Here is a 23,128-nt window from a genome sequence, read left to right on the forward strand (position 1 = left end):
TCTGCTGTCTCAAGTTCATCTGTTCCCTCCATTCTGAGTTTGCCAAACATGCTGGAGTCTGAAAAGGAGCTCACCTCTGCATTCACTCACACATATTCAGAGGAAATACCACTTACTCGGATCCTGCAGCCATATCTGAGTAGGATGTATCTGGTGTGGTGACTCCCAGAGGGATTGCAATGCTCATGACGTCCGTCAGGGATCACGGAGTCCAAAAGGTAGCGACTGGCCGCTCCAAGGGTGGGGAGGAGCCGCAAAGCCTCGGCCAACACGTCACGGACATGGGGAAACCTAGCCGGGAAAAAACAGTATGTTGCATTTTTGTTAACCTTTGTTATATGCACAGGGTTTTCCCCATACTCACTCCCCCATGGGGACTTCCAGCAGAAGGGGAGAGAGAGAGAGAGAGAGAAAGCAACTTTCCAGCAGGAGGCATGCACAACCACCTGTGCTTGTTGCTAAACTATCACCTGCAGCTCCAAAGCCCTTCTTTACAACCCAGCCTCAACCCGAAGGGAGCCAATTTGCTACTTTCCCCAAACTAAGCTCAGTGCTGATTAACAGACAAGCTGTTCACTCCTTTTGCAGCTGTTATCCAGCCCCATAGCCCTTCATGAAACTAGTCCCATCCACTCCCCAAAATACAAACAAACCCCATTCTGAGTGGCAGGGCAATAAGGAGCCAGAAATCTGTATTTACATTCACATCACATACACTGCCATTGTGTCCAACCTATGGGCAGATTATGTCTCTATCACAATCAAGGCTGCTCTTTACATGAGAGCCCATCCCCTGAATTCTGTAATGATTACTTGGGATAGAGTTCATTGATACAGAAGGCCCCAAGCTTCCTGAATCCCATCTTGCACCTCTCCTAACAGCCAAGCTATGTCAGATATTAGATTCTTTTCTGATAGGTTAATCCAGGGGTCAGCAACCTGCGGCGTTTGGCACGCGAGCCGATTTTGAGCGGCACGCAGCCGCCTGCCGCAGTCCTGGCCCCCAGCCCCACTCAGCCCCCCCACCCACCGCTCTCCCCTGTGGGGGCAGGAGGCAGAAGCTTGGTTCTCCCTCCTCCTCTCCCCCTCCCCCCGCTTCTTCCCCCAGCATGGTGCTTTCCTGCCCCGCCCCCTCTCCTTCCCTACGCGGATCAGCTGATGGCCCTAGCAAGGGGGAGGGGGGAAAAGCAACAGCGAGCAGGCAGTTCCCTAGAGGGGGCAGCGAGAGGTAGGGACGGAGCCTTGGGGAAGGGGGTGGAACAGGGCACACCCCTTCCAGCCCCCTGCCCTGAGCCGCTCAGGGCAGGGGGCTGGGAGCACCCCTACGAGCTGAGCACCCAGCCCTCTGCCCTGACCCCCACACACTGTCTTTGTCCTACATCCCCCCCACCACTCAGCATTCTGCCCTGCAGCCCCCAACGCCCCCCCAGCCCTCTGCCCTGAACCCCGCCCACCCCAACACATACCCAGCCTTCTGCTCTGCATCGTCACAGCCCCAGCCCCCATCCCTGAACCCCACCCCACCGCAGCCTTCTGCCCTGACCCCTGAAACCTCCCCATCCAGGTCTGGGATCCCGGCCACAGGCCCTGCTCAGCTCGTTGCTGGCCTAGGTGAACAGAACCCCAGGCTGGCAGCGAGCTGAGCAGGCCGGCGGCGTAAGATCAGCATTTTAATTTAATTTTAAATGACGCTTCTTAAACATTTTGAAAACCTTGTTTACTTTACATACAATAGTTTAGTTATATAATATAGACTTATAGAAAGAGACCTTATAAAAATGTTAAAATGTATTACTGGCACGCAAAACCTTAAATTAGAGTAAATAAATGAAGACTCGGCACACCACTTCTGAAAGGTTGCCGACCCCTGGGTTAATTCAATAAGGAACACTACAGCCTTACTAGTTCATTTCAGAAAAAGGTGGAATCATGATCACTTCACCCTGAGAGAGCAGTTATGGCCTACAACTCTGCAGTGTGTGGAGTGAAGAGAACTCCCAGTGCTGTGAAGAGAAAAATCAAGCTTAACCTCTATATTCACTGCTGCTCAAAATTTCTGCGAAGAAAGCATATGGAATTGATGAAAATGTCAAAGACTTCTCAGCGGGAGAATACTGAACTAGGTAGAAACCCAGGGTAAATCCCTGCTTAGAAAACAAACTCGAGAATATAAAAGTTACTGTAGGAGGAAGGTGTTTGTGATATCCTAAAATGGTAATAGAACCATATATGAAGCTGGCAGAAGGATCTAAATGAAATGAATCTAAAGTGTTACAGAGAACTAGATGGGAACACCACCTCCTGTTTAACTTTTATTTTATGCAAACCCCAAAAAGTTTTACACAACTCTGATGCATTTAACAGATGCGCACACAGACAGAGCTGAAGCCAAAGGGGAGGGACAGGAAAGACTTGGTGGACATGCAGTCATTGAGGAATTCTCTTTTCTGGAAGGAAAGCCTTGACTTGTATCGAATTCAGGGATTCCTTTATGGCTTGGAGATTGCCAGTCCAAATTAGACAGTTTTCTCAGTAGAGACCCACTTACTCCCTGGGTGTTTTAGGTATGCTACTAACTAGCTAGGCACTCACATGCAAAATTGCAGTTACTTTCCATGAGCTGGTCTGGTATGAAGGCCATATCTCTTGCAGTACAAAGACTTTCCCTCTGTACTGCATTGGCTCTTCTATTGCTCTCTCCTTTAATAAAGAATCCACCTTCGCTCTGAGCAATATCTTGTGAGAGGGATGCCTGCAGTGGGATAGACAGTAGGAGTACTACATGGAAGAGAATTGGCTTATCGCCAACACATAGTGCTCTCTGGTAATTTCATGCCATACCACAAGGAAATGGTTCAAATGGTCTCAGAATGGAAGGGGGAAAGGGGGGGAGGGGAAGCACACAAGGCAACCCATCAAATCCAAATCTAGCTGGTTGTTCAGGAAGAACAAGCAACAAAAGACCTGGATCTTTGTTTACAGTGTCTCCTTTTACACAGTTTCTTATGCTAGACTTCTGGAGAAGAGGGGGCAAAAGGAACCAGATGAAAGATAACGCCTCTGAAATTGAAAAGACAATAAAACTGGGTGTCTCCTTCTCTGACTAGGAGGTTTCAACCCCAAAGACTGCAGATAATCTCTCTCCTACATCCCTTTCTTCACCCCCATCAGTCATAAGTTGCTGTGAATGCTGGCTAGAAGCAAGTTCCACAACAGGAGGGTGCGATTGCATCTTTTGGAAGAGGCAGAAGATCACTGTTTATCTTTTTAATACATCCTCAGATCTCTACACTGATTTCTTGCCCCTACTCTGATCAATAGCTGGCTGTCAGCAGCCTGAGACTCAGTCACACCAGGAGAGCGTATTCTAACCTCTTAGTTGCTTGTAAATCAACAAGGGTGGAGATTTCCAGAGTGGGTGCTGGGCTCAATATTTCCAGGACCTTTTGTAATTTATCAGATATCTTGCTAGCCTTTTACCAGAACTGTTCAAATGCCCAAGCCATTTTATTGCCACAGCAGTAAACTCCTATTACCGGAAAAACATCAGCTGAGATAACCATGAACAAAAAAAAACAAAGATAAACAGTTTGGCAGAGTTATTCTGTTTCAATCACCTTTATATTGACCTATGAATGTAAAGTCCCCAAAACCTCTGGGCCAGTGTCCTGTATAGATCTGAGGGAAAGATGACTGGTAAACCAAGACACAGCAGGCAGGACTACACAAATCTGGAAAACTACACACATCTGAACAAAGGAAGTGGGTTGTATGATCCTTCTTCTCTACTCTGTTAGTTCCTATCCAATCCACCCTTCCTTGTACACAACCCGTCTCTTTTATCCATCCATAAGAGCTCCAGCCACACACTAATATTTCCCTTAGGGACATGCACTCTCTTTCCTGCTCACAAGGCCCTGTGCAGAAATCTTACTCCACATCACATCGACTACAGAAAATAGACTATTTAGTATCCTATGACACAACAGAGTCTAAATTGTAATTTTATTCCACCACTGAATCAGTGAAGCCCAAAACAGTGCTCAGAGCCATGGTAGTCTGGTAAATCTAGGAAGACTTAACACTAACGGACTGGAGTTTCTCTCAGAGGAGTTTGCAGACTACTTCTCTGACAACCCCCCTGCCCTCCCCCAACAATCTCACCCTTCCTGTTCAATATGTATGTGCCTGTAAGGGAGATAGATTGAGCAAGCATATTGAATACTGTATGAGTGAGAAAGGTGGTAACTATCAGCATCTTCTCTGGCTGAGTTCTGAGACCAGAACTGCTACTGGATGCACTAGAGATGCTGTTCAATTGTGTTCCACCACTTCTGATCTAAATCTTTCCTCTCCAGATGAATGAAAACTAGGGATGAGATATGGGATACATGGACAAGAATGGCTAATGCCAGTGGTTATACTCTAGCTCAAAATCACTTGAACAGCAACAGCTGCACTGCTTATTACAAAGGCTGGATCTCCCTTCTTTTGAGGAATACTATTGAGAAAAAGGGATTGTGGCCACTCCACAGATTCTCTGGATCCCTATCAATATGAATTTAGATATAGGGATGGCACGGAGACTGACCTGTTAGTCGTGCCTCACCTTTTCCTCCTAGCACAGAATGCAGATAATCAATCCATCATAATTATTAGATCTATCTGCAGCCTTCCATGTCACTGTGACTCTAAGACTTCCATGCCAGACCTTTAAAATGGTTATAGTCCCTCCAGCAGAGACAGACCAGAGTAAACACTCACAACTGTGTCCAAGGGCCCCTGCACATTCCATTCTCTCTCTCCCTTGCTGTTCAATGTGATGTGCCACTAGGGGAAACAGATTTTATGAGCTGCAATACTACCAGGAAGCAGAAGACACAGCTTTTTTGTATGTGTTAAAACCCAGTTGCTGTTGTTTCTCTGCCTTCTGCTGGCTGAAACAAGGTAAACTGATTAAAAAAAAAGCATCAGGTGACAGACATTTGTCACGTTGCTTATCACACTACTGGAAGACACTAAAGGTATGTCTACACTACGGGATTATTCCGATTTTACAGAAACCGGTTTTTTAAAACAGATTGTATAAAGTCGAGTGCACGCGGCCATACTAAGCATATTAATTCAGCGGTGTGCGTCCATGGACCGAGGCTAGTGTCGATTTCCGGAGCGTTGCACTGTGGGTAGCTATCCCATAGTTCCCGCAGTCTCTCCCGCCCCTTGGAATTCTGGGTTGAGATCCCAGTGCCTGATGGGGCAAAAAACATTGTCGTGGGTGGTTCTGGGTACAGCCTCACCCCTCCCTCCGTGAAAGCAGCAGACAACCGTTTCACGCCTTTTTTCCTGGGTGAACTGTGCAAACGCCATAGCACAGCAAGCATGGACCCTGCTCAGCTCAAGACAGCAATCATGGACGTTGTAAACACCTCGCGCATTATCGTGCAGTCTATGCTGAACCAGGACCTGCAAAGCCAGGCAAGGAGGCGGTGGTGGCTACGGCAGCGCGGCGACGAGAGTGATGAGGACATGGACACAGAATTCTCTCAAACTGCGGGCCCCTGCGCTTTGGAGATCCTGCTGGTAATGGGGCAGGTTCTACCCATTGAACGCCGATTTTGGGCCCAGGAAACAAGCACAGACTGGTGGGACCGCACAGTTTTGCGGGTTTGGGACGATTCCCAGTGGCTGCGAAACTTTCGCATGCATAAGGGCACTTTCATGGAACTTTGTGACTTGTTTTCCCCTGCCCTGAAACGCCAGAATACCAAGATGAGAGCAGCCCTCACAGTTGAGAAGCGAGTGGCGATAGCCCTCTGGAAGCTTGCAACGCCAGCCAGCTACCGGTCAGTCAGGAATCAATTTGGAGTGGGCAAATCTACTGAGGGGGCTGCTGTGATGCAAGTAGCCAAAGCAATCATTAAGCTGCTGCTACGAAAGGTAGTGACTCTGGGAAATGTGCAGGTCATAGTGGATGGCTTTGCTGCAATGAGATTCCCTAACTGTGGTGGGGCGATAGAGGGAACCCATATCCCTATCTTGGCACCAGAGCACCAGGGCACCCACTACATAAACCGCAAGGGGTACTTTTCAATGGTGCTGCAAGCACTGGTGGATCACAAGGGACGTTTCACCAACATCCACGTGGGATGGCCGGGAAGGGTTCATGACGCTCGCGTCTTCAGGAACACTATTCTGTTTAAACGGCTGCAGCAAGGGAATTACTTCCCAGACCAGAAAATAACAGTTGGGGATGTTGAAATACCTGTCGTTATCCTGGGGGCCCCAGCCTACCCCTTGATGCCATGGCTCATGAAGCCATACACAGGCAGCCTGGACAGTAGTCAGGAGCTGTTCAACTACAGGCTGAGCAAGTGCAGAATGGTGGTAGAATGTGCATTTGGCTGTTTAAAGGCGCGCTGGCGCACATTACTGACTTGCTCAGACCTCAGCCAAACCAATGTCCCCTTTGTTATTGCTGCTTGCTGTGTGCTCCACAATCTCTGTGAGAGTAAGGGGGAGACCTTTATGGCAGGGTGGGAGGCTAAGGCAAATCACCTGGCCGCTGATTACGCGCAGCCAGACACCAGGGCGATTAGAAGAGCACATCAGGAAGCGGTGCGCATTAGAGAAGCTTTGAAAACGAGTTTCATCACGGGCCAGGGTAAGGTGTGACTGCTGTGTTTGTTTCCCCTTGATGAACACCCCTCCCTTGATTGACTCATTCCCTGTAAGCAACCCACACCCTCCCCCTTCGATTACAGCTTGCTTAAGGAAATAAAGTCACTATCGTTTAAAAATCATGTATTCTTTATTAATTCATTATAAAAAGAGGGAGAGAACTGACAAGGTAGCCCGGGTGTGGTTTGGGAGGAGGATAGGAGGGAAGGAAAAGGCCACTAAAAATTTTTCAAAATAATGACAGCCTTTTGGTTGGGCTGTCCACGGGGGATGGAGTGGGTGGGTGCACGGAGCCTCCCCCAACGCGTTCTTACAGGTCTGGGTGAGGACGATATGGAACATGGTGAGGGTGGTTACACAGGGGCTGCAGCGGCACTCTGCGATCCTGCTGCTGTTCCTGAAGCTCCACCAGACACCGGAGCATGTCAGTTTGATCACGCAGCAGCCCCAGCGTTGCATCATGCCTCCTCTGATCTTCCTGCCGCCACCTCTCATCTCGAGCGTCCCTCCTGTCCTCACGTTCACTGGCATCTTTCCTGTAATTTGATACCACGTCCTTCCACTCATTCAGATGAGCTCTTTCATTGCGGGTCACTTCCATGATTTCCGAGAACATTTTGTCTCGCGTCTTTTTTTTCTGCCGCCTTATCTGAGATAGCCTTCGGGATGGAGTAGGGAGGCTTGAAAAATTTGCAACTGCATGAGGGAGGGAAAAAAGGGAGAGAAGTATTTAAAAAGATAAATTTTACAGAACAATGCTTATACTCTTTCACGGTGAACAACACTATTCACCTTACATAGCACATGTGATTTCACTACAAGGTCGCATTTTGCATCTTAATATTGAGTGCCTGTGGCTCTGGTGTTAGAGATCTCACAGCTGCAGGTCTGGGCAGCAGAATTCAACTTGCATGCGGCCCTAGTAAGCCATTGTCTTTCGGCTTCTGCAGCCTTCATATACACAGTGCCCTCCTTTCCCAAATACCAAGCAAAGCCCATTGAGTGTTGCTTCTTTCCTGTTAACATGCAGCAGCAGAAACCACACACCCTCATCCAATTCTCTGGGATGATCGCTTTACCCCTCCACCGCATGGCTAGTATCATGGAAGATCACTGCTAAACACCCCTCTTCCCCCCCTCCCCCACCACGTGACTGGTAGCAGGGAAGATCCCTGCTAGTCAAACGCGAAAAAGCTCAGCGCCAATCACCCCCCCCGCTTGGCTACCTGCAAGGAAGGATTTCTTTTAAGCAACAGGCAAACAGCCCAGTAGGAATGGCCATCTCTGTCCCCTTAATTAAATTCCTGTATTTCAACCAGGTTACCATGAACGATATCACTCTGCTGAGGATAACACAGCGAGATAAAGAACGGATGTTGCTTGAATGCCAGCAAACACCGGGACCATACGCAGCTAGGCTTTTTGTCATGCAATGATACCAGATTACTTGCTACATGCATGGCGTGGTCAAGTGTCCTACCATGGAGGACGGAATAAGGCTGCTCTGGCCAGAAACCTTCTGCAAAGGCTTTTGGAGTACCTCCAGGAGAGCTTTATGGAGATGTCCCTGGAGGATTTCCGCTCCATCCCCAGACATGTTAACAGACTTTTCCAATAACTGTACTGGCTGCGAATGCATCCCAAGTCCTCAGGGCAAATTAATCATTAAAAAACACTTGCTTTTAAACCATGTTTTATATTTACAAAGGTACACTCACCAGAGGTCCCTTCCATGGCTTCATTGTGTGGGATAGTGGCTTGGGAGGGCTGGGAAGGTAATTCCGTCAGGGTGAGAAAAAGCTCCTGGCTGTTGGGGAGAACGGAGTGCTGTGTGCTCTTTGCAAGCTCGTCCTCCTCTTCCTCCTCCTCATCTTCCCCGTCCGCAGAATCCTCAGCCATGGCTGAGATTACCACCCCCACCTCGGAATCCACGGAGAGGGGTGGGGTACTGGTGGTGGACCCCCTAGAACTGCATGCAGCTCAGCGTAGAAGCAGCATGTTTTCGGCCCTGTCCCGGACCTTCCGTTTGCTTCTTCGGTTTTCTGGTAGGCTTGTCTGAACTCCTTAACTTTCACACGGCACTGTACTGAATCCCTGGTGTGGCCTCTCTGCATCATGGCCTTGGAAATTTTTTCAAATGTTTTTTCATTTCGTCTTTTGGAACGGAGTGGTGTTAGCATGGAATCCTCTCCTCATACAGCAATCAGATCCAGTACCTCCCATGCGGTCCATGCTGGAGCTCTTTCTTGATTCTCAGGAGACTGCATTGTTACCTGTGCTGATGAGCTCTGCATGGTCACCTGTGCTGGTGAGCTCGCCACACTGGCCAAACAGGAAATGAAATTCAAAAGTTCGCGAGGCTTTTCCTGTCTACCTGGCCAGTGCATCCGAGTTCAGATTGCTTTCCAGAGCGGTCACAATGGTGCACTGTGGGATACTGCCCGGAGGCCAATACCGTCGATTTGCGGCCACACTAACCCTAATCCAACATGGCAATGCCGATTTCAGCGCTACTCCTCTCCTCAGGGAGGAGTACAGAAATTGGTTTAAAGAGCCCTTTATATCGATATAAAGGGCCTCGTTGTGTGGACGGGTGCAGGGTTAAATCGGTTTAACGCTGCTAAATTCGGTTTAAACGCGTAGTGTAGACCAGGCCTAAGATACTACAGTCATGAGGATTCAGTATAAGAACCTATATAGAATAGAACAGAACAGAAAGAAAGGGCAGAGGTTGTGCAGCATTACTGTGGGTATATGCTCAGTCTGCCAACATGATTCAGCTTCAGGATCATGCTGGCTCATGGGTGCTCCTGGATCTTAAAGTAGCAACAGCTAGTAATTCCACTCATCTAAATCTGACCAGGTTGCCCTGAACTGTTCCTCTTGAATGAAGATCTCACTAGTCATCTATGACTGTGTAACCTTCAGGCTGGATTATGGCAATCTGCTCATTTTAAGACTACATCCGCAAAGCTGTAGCCAGCTTTAGCCAGCTGTAGCCAGTGCAGAAACCAAGTGTCAGTGCTGTAGCCAATGCAGTGAGATGAGGTGCTGTGAGCTCAGAACATCTACTAATTCACTTCCAGGTACAGTCCAAGAGGATAGTTATAATCGTTGAACTTTGAATGATCTGGGACCCAGTTATGTAAGAGACTTCCCTCTGCCTCACTCCATCCCCTGCATAACAGCACAGCAGCAAAGAGCAGTTGGGTGCCCTCCAGACCCACTAGAACCTAAGGAACCAGCTCTCCTGACACTCCATGCTTCAATTATACTATATTATGATGAAGCAAAGAAGCTTTGTGCTGTACCCTGAAGCTCACCAAACTTTTATTATGGCATGGAGTGTCAGCAGAACTGGTTCCTTAGGTTCTAGTGGATCTGGAGGGCACCCGACTGCTCTTTGCTGCTGTGCTGTTAAGCAGGGGATGTCATTTTAAACAAGGTGGTTTCCTGCCAGGTGGAGGCAGGGATTGTGTTTGTTAATATGGGGCTGACTCAAATTGTTTATGAGAACACAGTACCTCAAATAAGTACTTTTGTGTTTCAATCTCAAGCCTCCCAGCCTCTTTAATCAGACATAATGATACAAAGACCCCTGGGCTTCCTACCACTAGCAAGAGAGAGGCTCATATGAACACCGACCACCACAACTGTCATTGTTAAGATTCACTCCTCTCACAAATTGCTTTGCAATCCTCTTCATGCAGCATATAAACCACTGCCCAGGCAGCGGTTCTCAAACTTTAGCAACCCGAGGACCCCCATTTTGATTTAAAAATTTTCAGGAACCCCCAACCCTCCTGCTCAGCCCCAGGCCCCTGCCCCCACTCCACTCCTTCCCCCATGGCCACACCCCATCCCACCTCTTCCCACCCCCTCTCACTTCATCCCCTGTCAGGCTGGAGGAAGGTTACTAGTGGAGTTCCTCAGGAATTGGTTCTGGGACCTATCTTATTTAATCTTTTTATTACTGACCTTGGCACAAAAAATGGGAGTGTGCTAATAAAGTCTGCAGATGACATAAAGCTGGGAGGTATTGCCGATGCAGAGAAGGACCAGGATATCATACAGGAAGATCTGGATGACCTTGTAAACTGGAGTAATAGTAATAGGATGAAATTTAATAGTGAAAAGTGCAAGGTCATATATTTAGGGATTAATAACAAGAATTTTTGTTATATGCTGGGGACTCATCAGTTGGAAGTAACAGAGGAGGAGAAGGACCTCGGAGTATTGGTTGATCACAGGATGACTATGAGCCGCCAATGTGGTATGGCCGTGAAAAAAGCTAATGTGGTCTTGGGATTCATAAGGCGAGGTATTTCCAGTAGAGATAAGGAGGTGTTAGTACCATTATACAAGGCACTGGCGAGACCTCATCTGGAATACTGTGTGCAGTTCTGGTCTCCCATGTTTAAGGATGAATTCAAATTGGAACAGGTACAGAGAAGATCTACTAGGATGATCTGAGGAATGGAAAATCTGTCTTATGAAAGGAGACTCAAAGAGCTTGGCTTGTTTAGCCTAACCAAAAGAAGGCTGAGGGGAGATATAATTGCTCTCTATAAATATATCAGAGGGATAAATACCTGGGAGGGAGAGGAATTATTTAAGCTCAGTACCAGTGTGGACACAAGAACAAATGGATATAAACTGGCCATCAGGCAGTTTAGACTTGAAATTAGATGAAGGTTTCTAACCATCAGATGAGTGAAATTCTGGAACAGCCTTCCAACGGGAGCAGTGGGGGCAAAAGACATATCTGGCTTCAAGACTAAGCTTGATAAGTTTATGGAGGGAATGGTATGATGGGATAGCCTAATTTTGGCAATTAATTGATCTTTGACTATTAGCGGTAAATATGCCCAATGACCTGTGATGGGATGTTAAATGGGGTGGGAACTGAGTTACTACAGAGAATTCTTACCTGGGTGTCTGGCTGGTGAGTCTTGCCCACATGCTCAGGGTTTAGCTGTTCACCGTATTTGGGGTTGGGAAGGAATTTTCCTCCAGGGCAGATTGGCAGAGGCCCTGGGGGTTTTTCGCCTTCCTCTGCAGCGTGGAGCACGGGTCACTTCCTGGAAGATTCTCTGCACCCTGAAGTCTTTAAACCATGATTTGAGGACTTCAACAGCTCAGACATAGGTTAGAGATTTATTACAGGAGTAGGTGGGTGAAATTCTGTGGCCTGCGTTATGCAGGAGGTCAGACTAGACGATCATAATGGTCCCTTCTGACCTTACAGTCTATGAGTCATTCGCTCTCCCCTACCCTCATTCACTTTCACCAGGCTGGGACAGGGAGTTTGAGTGCAAGAGGGAGTACAGGGTCTGGGCTTGGATGCGGGAGGGGGTGAGGGCTCCGGGCGGGTGGCACGTACCTTGGGCGGCTCCTTAAAGCGAATAGCACATCCCTCTGGCAGCGGCTCCTAGGTGTGGGGGGTGGAGCAGGAGGTCTCCGCGCGCTGCCCCCGCCTGCCAGCACTACCCCCACAGCTCCCACTGGCAGCAGTTCCCAGCCAATGGGAGTTGAGGAGTTTGCTCTTGGGGCAGGGGTAGTGCACAGAGACCCCTCTGGTCCCCCAGGGTCGTGCCGGCCACTTCCAGGAGCAGCGCGGAGCCAGAGCCCTGCTGGACTTTTAGTACCTAAAATCTCTCCTTTGGCTTCAGTAGCCTCCGGGAGACAGAGCCTGATTCCGGGAGACTCCGGGAGAGCAGCTGATCAGCAGCGCTGGCAGCCCCAGACATGATCCCAGCCCCTCCCTGCTCCTGCTGCATGCCAATGGAGCAGTTGATCAGCAGGGCCCACAGATCCTGTGGAGTATCCTTGCGGACCCCACTTTGAGAAATGCTGAGCTAGGAGACAGCTCTGCTTCAAACAGAGGGCATAAGGATTTCTTTCTTGATTAGGACACAAAGATATTAGCTAATACATTCTATACTGTAGTGTAGACTTTAAAATGTGTTAAACGGGTTGATTTGAAGCATAGGATGTGTTAGCTAACACTAACAATATAGTAACTCCTCACTTCCCGGCAATTACAGACCGGTAAGTCTCACGTCACTACCTGGCAAATTAGTTGAAACAATGGTAAAGAATAAAATTGTCAGACACAGAGAAGAACATAACTTGTTGGGCAAACGTCAACATGGCTTCTGTAAAGGGAAATCATGTCTTACTAATCTATTACAGTTCTCTGAAGCGGTCAAACATGTGGACAAGCGAGATCCAGTGGACATAGTGTACTTAGATTTTCAGAAAACCTTTGACAAGGTCCCTCAACAAAGGCTCTTATGTAAATTAAGTTGTCATGGGATAAGAGGGAAGATCCTTTCATGGATTGAGAACTGGTTAAAAGACAGGGAACAAAGGGTAGGAATTAATGGTAAATTTTCAGAATGGAGAGGGGTAACTAGTGGTGTTCCCCAAGGGTCAGTCCTAGGACCAATCCTATTCAACTTATTCATAAATGATCTGGAGAAAGGGGTAAACAATGAGGTGGCAAAGTTTGCAGATGATACTAAACTGCTCGAGATAGTTAAGACCAAAACAGACTGTGAAGAACTTCAAGAAGATCTCACAAAACTAAGTGACTGGGCAACAAAATGGCAAATTAAAATTTAATGTGGATAAATGTAAAGTAATGCACATTGGAAAAAATAACCCCAACTATACATACAATATGATGGGGACTAATTTAGCTACAACTAATCAGGAAAGAGATCTTGGAGTCATCGTGGATAGTTCTCTGAAGATGTCCATGCAGTGTGCAGCAGCAGTCAAAAAAGCAAACAGGATGTTAGGAATCATTAAAAAAGGGACAGAGAATAAGACAGAGAATATCTTATTGCCCTTATATAAATCCATGGTACACCCACATCTTGAATACTGTGTACAGATGTGGTCTCCTCATCTCAAAAAAGATATACTGGCATTAGAAAAAGTTCAGAGAAGGGCACTAAAATGATTAGGGGTTTGGAACAGGTCCCATATAGGGAGAGATTAAAGAGGCTAGGACTTTTCAGCTTGGAAAAGAGGAGAGTAACGAAGGATATAATAGAGGTATATAAAACCATGAGTGGTGTGGAGAAAGTGAATAAGGAAAAGTTATTTACTTGTTCCCATAATATAAAAACTAGGGGCCATCAAATGAAATTAATGGGCAGCATTGGTTTAAAACAAATAAAAGGAAGTTCTTCACACGGCGCACAGCCAACCTGTGGAACTCCTTGCCTGAGGAGGTTGTGAAGGCTAGGACTATAACAGGGTTTAAAAGGGAACTGGATAAATTCATGGAGGTTAAGTCCATTAATGGCTATTGGCCAGGATGGGTAAGGAATGGTGTCCCTAGACTCTGTTTGTCAGAGGGTGGAGATGGATGGCAGGAGAGAAAGATCACTTGATCATTACCTATTAGGTTCACTCCCTCTGGGGCACCTGACATTGGCCATTGTTGGCAGACATGATACTGGGCTGGATGGACCTTTGGTCAGACCCAGTATGGCCGTTCTTATGTTGACTTAATGTCCTCCCGCTTAATGTTGTTTCAAAGTTACGTCGCTGTTCAATTAGGGAACATGCTCATTTAAAGTTGTGCAATGCTCCCTTATAACATCATTAGGCTGCCTGCTCTGTCCATTGCTTGCAAGATTCTGTGGAAGAGCAGTGACTTTACAAGGGAGCATCCTCTTATCCGCCTCCTCCCCCTCCCTCCCAGCGCTTCCCCCACCACCAAGCAGCTGTTTGGCAGCAGGAAAGCACTGGAAGGGAGGAGGAGGAAGGGGGAGGAGCAGGGAAGTGCCACGTCTCCACTCCTGCCCCTCCCTCTCAGAAAATCGTAAGCCCTGCCAAACAGGACTTTTTTGGGGGAAGGAGCGGGGATGTGGCGTGCTCTGGAGAGGAGGTGGAGTGGGGGTGGGAAGAGGCGGGCCTGGAGTGGAGCTGGGACAGGAAGAGGCGGGCCTGGAGCATTCCCAGCAAAGTTGGCGCCTGTTCTTCTCCGGGGAAGCTGCCATTGCTGCAAAGGTGCTTCCTAGCATCCTGGCCGGCAGCGGGCTGTGCCTGTGTGGGGTAAGCCAGGGGCACTTCCCAACCACAGTACAGTACAGCACAGCACAGCACAGCACATAATGCCTTTTGTCTGCCCCCAAAAAATTTCCTTGGAACCTAATCCCCCGCATGTACCTTAAATCTTATGGGAAAATTGGATTTGTTTAACATCGTTTCACTTAAAGTTGCATTTGTCAGGAACATAATTACAAAGTTAAGTGAGGAGTTACTGTACACTTAAATTCTAGTCAAGACAAGGCTTAGAAAATTGGCTCTGGAACATTTCTTGTGGGGTTGCCTAAGTCAGTTATTCTCAACTATGGGGGCTGCTAAGCATGGCCTGCATTAAACTCTCAGGGCCCAGGGCAGAAAGCCAAAGTCCCACAGCACAGGACTGCAGCCTGGGCCCTAAGCCACACCACCCAGAGCTGAAGCCGAAGCCAGAGCAACTTAGCTTTGTGGTGCCTCCTGTGGTGTGGGGCCCCAAGTAATTGTCCTACTTGCTACCCTCTCTAATGCCTTCCTGGCTTTTATATGAAGAAAAAGAGTTGTTGTGGCACAGAGGGGCCATGAAGTTTTTATTGCATGTTGGGGGGGGAGGGGGAGGCTCAGAAAGAAAAAGGTTGAGAACCCCTGGCTTAGGTCACAAGTAACCACTACTGAAACAATTGTTGTTCCCAGAGTCTACTAGGCTGAGTCTACATTGGCTTTTCCCCCACCTAAAAAGTTCCCCAATGCTACAGATCCACCACTGTAAGCCCTAATGCAGACAAGCCATCAGTTTTTTACCACCATGTTATTACTTATTTGGATTGTGGTAGCAACTAGAGACCCCAGTCATGGACCAGGGACCACTGCAATTGGTACAGCCTGTGTAGGCATAACACCAGCAGGCTTTGACTGAGTTAGCTTGATAAAAATAATAAAGAAGCCATATGATGGCATGGGCTAGCCACCTGAATATGTACCTAGGATCCTGGGCAGGACTGTACTTGCGCCACTAGCCCATGCTATTTTTAGCAAGCGATCTAGATCAAAGCTAACTTGTGTATGATTATGTGTGCTGCAGTTGTGTCTCCCCATTGCAGTGATGACATACCCTTTGAAGAGCAAGCACTGCCAATTCTCCAGCATAAGCCATATGCCAACCCTCCTCATGCAGGGTTCAGATAGTCACAGTAAAGAGGGAACTAACTTATTAAAACTAAAAACAGTCTCCCCTCCCCCGAGTCTTTGGAAGCATAAGCAATTAGCTCTAAGACAATTCAAACCCTCAGTGGTTTAGAGACATGCTGTTTCAATTATTAGTGTCTTCAAGGAACCTTATACTCCCTGGACAGTCTCACAACTAGCCAGAAAGCATTAAAATAAAGCCCATGCTTACCATGTATTACTCTTACGCTGAAAGGCACTCAGACACTTAGGATGACAGGGTCTCTCATATGTACCTAGACAGACACATAGGCTCACTGCAGATACAGCCTCAAATAACTTAGCTCCAACACACTGTGTAGGACTTGGACTTCTAAAAATTATTTGGGTTATGCCTTATGCTCCCAATCTGAATCCACAATTATGCTGTGAAAGCAGGTTGGCTCCACTATAGCTGGCAAGAGAGTGCCTTATCTGCAGCAGCTGTGTCAGGCGGTGGTTGCTCAGAATGGCAGGCAAAAATATTATTTGTATGCACAATTATTAATTATCAGTAGCACCTACAATCTGCTGGCTGACTAATGAGACAAGAGCAAGATATAAAACAGTCCCACCCTTCTAATATGACTCCGTATCCAGCAGGGTGCTAGTGCGCTGCCCTCCTCTGTTGGACCTGGGCACTGTGATACACACATTAGTGACCTCTGGTTTGATTACTGCATTATACACGGCAATGCAGACGCCAGCCATAAAACACTGTCTGGTTCAAAACAAAACAGCCCCCTCAGAACACAACACCTCATGGCTTGTCTAGATGGACAGTGGGCAAGCTGGGATGTAAATCTATAGCACCCTAACGTGCCATGTGGACCTTGCTACTGCACACTAGAAGTTCCATGCTGTGCAGTAGCGGGGTCCGCATGGCCAGCAAACGTGTGGCACACCAGTGCACTGCAGATTTATTTACATCCCAGTTTTCCATGCCCTAACTCTACGTCTAGACAAACTCTCAGTGATGCACTAGCTCCCTATGGGATACAGAGTCGAGTTAAAGGCTTCTGTTCTCATCTTCAAAGCTACCCATAGAAGCACCTGAAGCTACCTAAAGTTGGCCTACACATACAACTTGCACTGTTTAGCTACAATCAGTTTTGTCACTGATTTGGTTAAACATGTACAAAGCCCTGTGTGGACACACTTAAAAAATGGTTTAAATCAATTCAGCTTAATTTGGTAAATTACTGAAACCTACACAGTTACCTCCCTTATGCTATTGAGCCAATTGTAAACAAATCTTAAGTGTCCACACATGGGTTTTCACTAATTTAACAAAATTAACGAGAAACTAATTTTAGTTAAACCAGTGCAAGTTGCCTATGTAGACAATGCCTAAGTCCTAAGGGACTGCCTCACCTCTGTGATCACAACTGCCTATCACAATGAAGAACCAATGAAAAATGGAACGATCAACCACAAGAAACTAGGAGGTGCACAAATGAGCACTCTCAGGAGCTGGCCTAAAATTGTGAAACTCATTCAAGGGAGTAACGAGAAGAGAGTTTACCTACCTATACAGTAACTGTTGTTCTTCAATATGTGTTGTGCACATATACGGTCCACTAAAGATGTATGTGCATCCAATCCACTTCAAATGGAGACTTTTTGCCATTAGCACCACTAGATAGCACATGTGCTCCTGCTCTCTTTGTGCTCTCAGGTGAGGGCATAAAAGAGGTATGGCTGCTGACTCCTCTGTTACATCACAGAGGTAACATCCAAAGTAGTGCTGAAGGTAGGAGGGTCATGGATTGCATTTGTGCATAACGTACCTCAAAGAACAGCTACTGTACAAATAAGTAAATGCTTTTTTCTCCTTATTGTGAATGTCCACATATACATTTCACTGCAGGTGACTTATCAACAGTTCCCTTACAGGTGGAGAGACTCTGGATCACCTGAACAAAGATTGTAATACTTTCTTGACAAAGCTGGCATCATCACAAGAGGCTTGAGTGATGGCACAGTAACTGGAGAAGGTATGTACAAATGAACGTGTTGCTGCTGTGCAGGTATCAGCTACTGGGATATTGTTCAGAAAGGCTGATTAAATGGACTGAGCCCTGGTAGAGCTGTTTTTCCTCAATGGAGGAGAGATGTTAGCAAGACTGTAGCAGAACTTAATGAAGTCAGAGATTTGCTGAGCTGATAATGACTGACCCTTAACTCTCTCACTGTAGGGTACAAAAAGGCTCAGAGAGGTTCTGAAGAACCTAGTGTGGTCCAGGTAGAATGCCAAAGCGCTAATAAAGGGGTTTCAGGAAAACTACTTCAAGATTAATAGCTTAGGCTTGGGACTACACACTTATGTCGGTAGCACTACATCCCTCAGGGGTGTGGAAATCCCATGGCCATAGCTGCCGCCTCTCAGGGAGGTGGTGTACCTACACCGATGGGAGAACCTCTAGAGTCAGCATAGGTAGTGTCTTCACTAAGTGCTGCAGCTGCACCGCTGCAGTGCTATATGTGTAGACAAGTCCTTAGTTCAGATGGAAACTGACATTAATTTAGGGATAAAATTTAAGCTGTGATCTGAGGGAAACCAAGTCTTTATGCAAGACCATGAAAGAAGGGTCAAGCCAGGAGAGCCTGAAATTGTGAAAACCTTCTTGTGGAAGTGATTGCCACCAGAAACAGTCTTCATAGACAAAGGTAGTGAGGTTGTAGCCACATGTTCAAAGAAAGGTCCTATCAGTTCAGAGAGGAGTAGGTTGAGAATTTATACAGGTACAGGATCAGACAAAGGAGGATAAATGTTGAGTAGACCTTTCAAAAACAATAAATGAAGAGAGAAAATGGAAAACCTCTCTACTGGCAGATGTACTGCAGAAATGGAAGCCAGATGGACTCTGATGCAACTAATAGAAAGGCCTGATGATTTCGGGTGCAACAGATTGTCCGTCACACATGTACCTCTGTAGGATGGGACGATAAGCATCGGAATGCTTGGAGTGCTTTGAAGAGGCTGATGACAAAGGTGAAGAGTGAAGTTTCTCACCAGGCTTGTGCCTCAGCTAGAGTGGTGCTCTTTGTCGATTCGGAATACGATGCCTTGCAGTCAGGCCTTGGTTCTGATGCAGGATGCATCTCCTCTTTTGTGAAGTTATCTTTGAGGTGGAAATCTGTTTTTTAGTCCTGGTGGGGAAGGAGGTACAAACAGGGCATCGGTTCCTCACCAAGACAACTCAAACAGCTTTTGTGCCTATCTGTGACAAGGATAACAAGTGGCACACTGCTTAAAACCCAAGTATTTTTTTCATAATAAATCCTCCAGGTAACTACTAAAACTGCAGCTAAACTAATAATATTACACTAAATATTACTAACTAGAACTATATACACTGAAGAGTTTTGAAGCACTGGATAACAGAAGAAAATGTAATGTGGAGCTCCAATTCTCGCCATGGGCAATGAGAAGGAACTGAGAAAGAGGTGGTGGACACACCACATTTATACCCTCACCTGAAAGCACGAGGTGAGCCAGGTGAATGTGCCGCCTAGTTGTCCTACTGGCAAAAGTCTCTGATTTGAGTACACTGGGTGCACATATACTGGCAGTAGAATGTATATGTGCACAAATCACTTGACGGAAAAGTACTAAACTTTAGCATCTCCTACAGTAATTATGAAGATACAAAAAATCCCTCCAATATAGGGAGAGAGAAAAACTCTGTCGGTGCACTTCTTGCACAACCCGTAAGGATCTCAATATAACCATAAGAACTGCCATACTGGGTCAAACCAATGGTCCACCTTAGTCCAGTATCCTGTCTTCCGATAGTGGCCAATGCCAGATGCTTCAAAGGGACCGAACAGAACAGACAATCATCTGATCCATCCCATCATCCACTCCCAGCTTCTGGCAAACAGAAGCTAGTGACATTCAGAGCATGCAGTTGCATCCCTGAGCATCTTGGCTAACAACCCTTGATGGACCTATCCTCCATGAAATTATCTAGTGCTTTTTTGAACTTTGTTATAGTTTTGACCTTCACAGTCATCCCCTGGCAACAAATTCCACAACCTTCTCATGGTCACCACTGAGGCCGTGATGCAGTCTTAGCCACCAAGCAGCCTTCGATGATGAATGCCCAAATTCCTCCCATGTGACTGATGGTGGTGAAGGGCGGAGAGTGCCGCCACGATAACATTGGCAATGCTGACAGCAGGGGTGCCAAAGAAGTTCCCAGCGCCAAGGACATCCCTTGTGCTGAGCCCAGCACTGTACTCACTTCCACAGACAGCGGAAGGGAAACATCAGGGTTCAGTGAGACAGACCGACAAATTCAGTAGCCCGACCAGCCAATGGGGCTATACAACACCGCTTTGGCAAAGTCCTGAACCAAGCGAGAGGTCGGGACAGAAAGGCAGAGGAGGTCCATTGCCACCTTATATGCTGCTGGCTCAGAAACAGCCAGTGCCGGACTCAACTGATGTCCTGGGGCCAGAATCAGAGTCGATGATATAGGGTCTCAGACATATTTGCGCGGTACCAGGGTAATGGGACCTGCTCCATCCCGTGCACCAGCATTTACACGGTGCCAGTCCACACTTAAGTTCCCTCTAAGCTGCATGGCTGCCTATTAAGCCCCGTGCAGGGGCTCAAGGCTGAGGCAGGACAAGACGCCTCTCACCCAGCATGGAGTTGCCGCAGTGGGGAGAGGCACACCAGTGCGGACCTGCCCCAGACGTGCCGCAGCTGGGGGAGAGAAACCCCTCTCTTGCCCCGGCCCAGCCCAGCCCCGCTGGAGCTTCCGCGCCCGGGGAGAAGCGCCTCTCCCTCGGCCCCAAGCTGCTGCGGTTAGAGAGGGCTTGGGGAGCCCTCTCTCCCCACCGCAGCCCTGGGGCAGCCTGCACTCCAAACCCCTAAGCCCTGGCCCCACTCCAGACCCCCCCCACCCCTCTGCCCTGTCCTAGAGCCCCCACCCCCAGCCGGAGCCCTCACACCCCTGCATCCCAACCTTCTGCCCCAGCCCTGAGCTCCCTCCCACACTCTGAACCCCTCGGCCCTACCCCCCCCCCATTAATTTTGTTATGTGCACCAATATGAAGGTGGCGTCACACATCACCTCCACATTGGTGCACATAAAATTCATTCCGCACATGGACACAAAAAATTAAGAGGGAACACTGGTCCATACTCCTCTTAGAGGAAGCAGATGATTCCCCATACGAGATGGAGTGATCACAATCAGTCTTATATGACCTTTCCCTCAGCACACTTGATGGGGAGCAATGCCTCCATCTCTTTGGAGAACCTCTAATTTCAGGATGCTAAGTCGCAGCACTCTCAGAACCCGAGGGCAACCTCTGATCCAACGTAGGCTCAGTGCCAAAGCAGGTTGCATGGCCTGGTCAAGCAGTGCTGCTTTAGATGAAGTTCTCTCAACACCCGAGTCCATTTTGTGAATGATTTGCAAATTGAACCCTGCTTCTTGATGTGGGTATCACCTAAGCATAGTTCTCCCACACACGACAGACAGTGTTTAAACCCTGATGAGGTCCATCACCAGGGAAATACTTAAACTAAGCTAACCAACAGTATACTAAGGGTACTAATTAACTATATAAACTTAAAAAATTGTGAGGTTAGGAACCACACAAAGCTCTGACTCGAGCCACAAGCAGTAAGAAGGAACTGGGGGGGGGGGAGGAGGAGGAGGTTGAGTTTTAGAAATCTTAGATAAGAGACAATAATAGGGAAAACACATTTTGCAAGCAGCTGGAGAAATTAGCTGTCCTAATGGGTCTCTTTCTTTTGTAATTTCTGATGCTATCATTCTCTCCCTCTCAAAAGGTGGAAGAAAACTGTCAGACGTCAATGTGTCACAAGAGTGAGTGAAAAATAAAAATTTAAAATATTTTAGAGTAGTTACTGAGATTAAGACTAAATTAAAGGTTAAAATTTGAAGAGGTTTGTCCTCACGGGAAATTTACACTGCATAAGCCAAGAAGTGAATTCAAACTGATACCAATAAAATTCCCTGTGTGAATATTCTCACTCCAGTACAAGAGAGTGCCTTTTTCGGTTTAGCTTATGACATGCGGGTAGGGGCCTAAACTAAACCCCAAAAAAATAAGACACTACTACACTGAAATAAGACCGTTCACACAGAGATTTATATTGGCATAACTGGTCAAAGTTTCTTGCAAAGACAAGCCCTAAATTAGGGGCCTGTCAGACAAAAGAAGGCGTGCTTTTTTTAAATGAAAGTTTGGTGGGGCCACCGACTTGAAGGACTTGCAATGAAAATCCTATGAAGCCTGCTGGGTCATAGCGAAATGGTGCAATAAAGGGCAATGGCTAGGATGGAATTCAAACCTATCTTGGCATACTCTTACATGAATCAAAGTATACCAGAGAATCTCTATAGATAGAAATTCCATGCTTGTACAAGAAGAATAGAGCAGGAGGAATATACTGCCAACCACCTGACCAGGATGGTGATGGTGACTGTGAAATGCTATGGGAGATTAGAGAGGCCACAAAGACAGAAAACGCAATAATAATGCGAGATTTCAACTATCCTCATATTGATTGTGCATACATCATCTCAGGAAAGGATGCAGAGATAAAATTTCTAGATGACATAAATGACTGCTTCTTGGAGCAGCTCGTCTTGGAACCCACCAGGAGAGATGCAATTATTGATTTAGTCTTAAGTAGAGCACAGGATCTGGGCCAAGAGGTATTGAACTGCTTGGTAACAGAGACCAGAATGTAATTAAATTTAATATCATGGTAAGGGGAATAATGCCAAACAAACCCATGACAGTAGCATTTAACTTTGAAAAGGGGAATGCACAAAAGTGAGAAAGTTAATTAAAAATAAATTAAAAGAAACTGTAACATGGATGAAATGCCTGCAAATTGCATGGAGACTATTTAAAAACACCATAATAGAGGCTCAACCTAAATGTATACCCCAAATCTGAAAACAGTAAAAGGATCAAAAATATGCCACCTTGGCTACATAGCAGACTAAAAGAGTTAGAGGCAAAAAGGCATCCTTTAAAAATTGGAACTCAAATCCTAGTAAGAAGAAGAGAAAGGAGCACCAACTCTGGCCAGCGAAGTGTAAAGTATAATAAAAAGGCAGGCCAAGAAACAACTGAAGAGCAACTAGCTAAAAGCTGAAAACCTAACCGCAAAAAAAAAGTTGAAGTACATCAAAAGCTGGAAGCCTGC

The 23,128-nt window shown here is 46.9% G+C and overlaps 1 protein-coding gene across 6 annotated transcripts in view; it reads right to left on the reverse strand.

Moving 5' to 3' along the window:
* The window catches only part of SETD5 (SET domain containing 5), a 163,560-nt gene that overhangs the window by 103,856 nt on the left and 36,576 nt on the right, over window positions 1-23,128 (reverse strand). For all 6 annotated transcript variants that reach the window (XR_005583051.1, XR_005583052.1, XM_039482460.1 and 3 more), the window contains exon 2: window positions 117-291. Coding sequence is in view for 4 of the 6 variants with exons in the window: in XM_039482460.1 (XP_039338394.1) it covers window positions 117-187 (71 nt within the window). In the remaining 2 variants the exon portion in view is untranslated. The remainder of the gene's footprint in view (window positions 1-116; window positions 292-23,128) is intronic.

The sequence above is a fragment of the Mauremys reevesii genome, linkage group 7 (assembly GCF_016161935.1).
Source record: "Mauremys reevesii isolate NIE-2019 linkage group 7, ASM1616193v1, whole genome shotgun sequence".
Lineage (NCBI taxonomy): Eukaryota > Metazoa > Chordata > Testudines > Geoemydidae > Mauremys > Mauremys reevesii.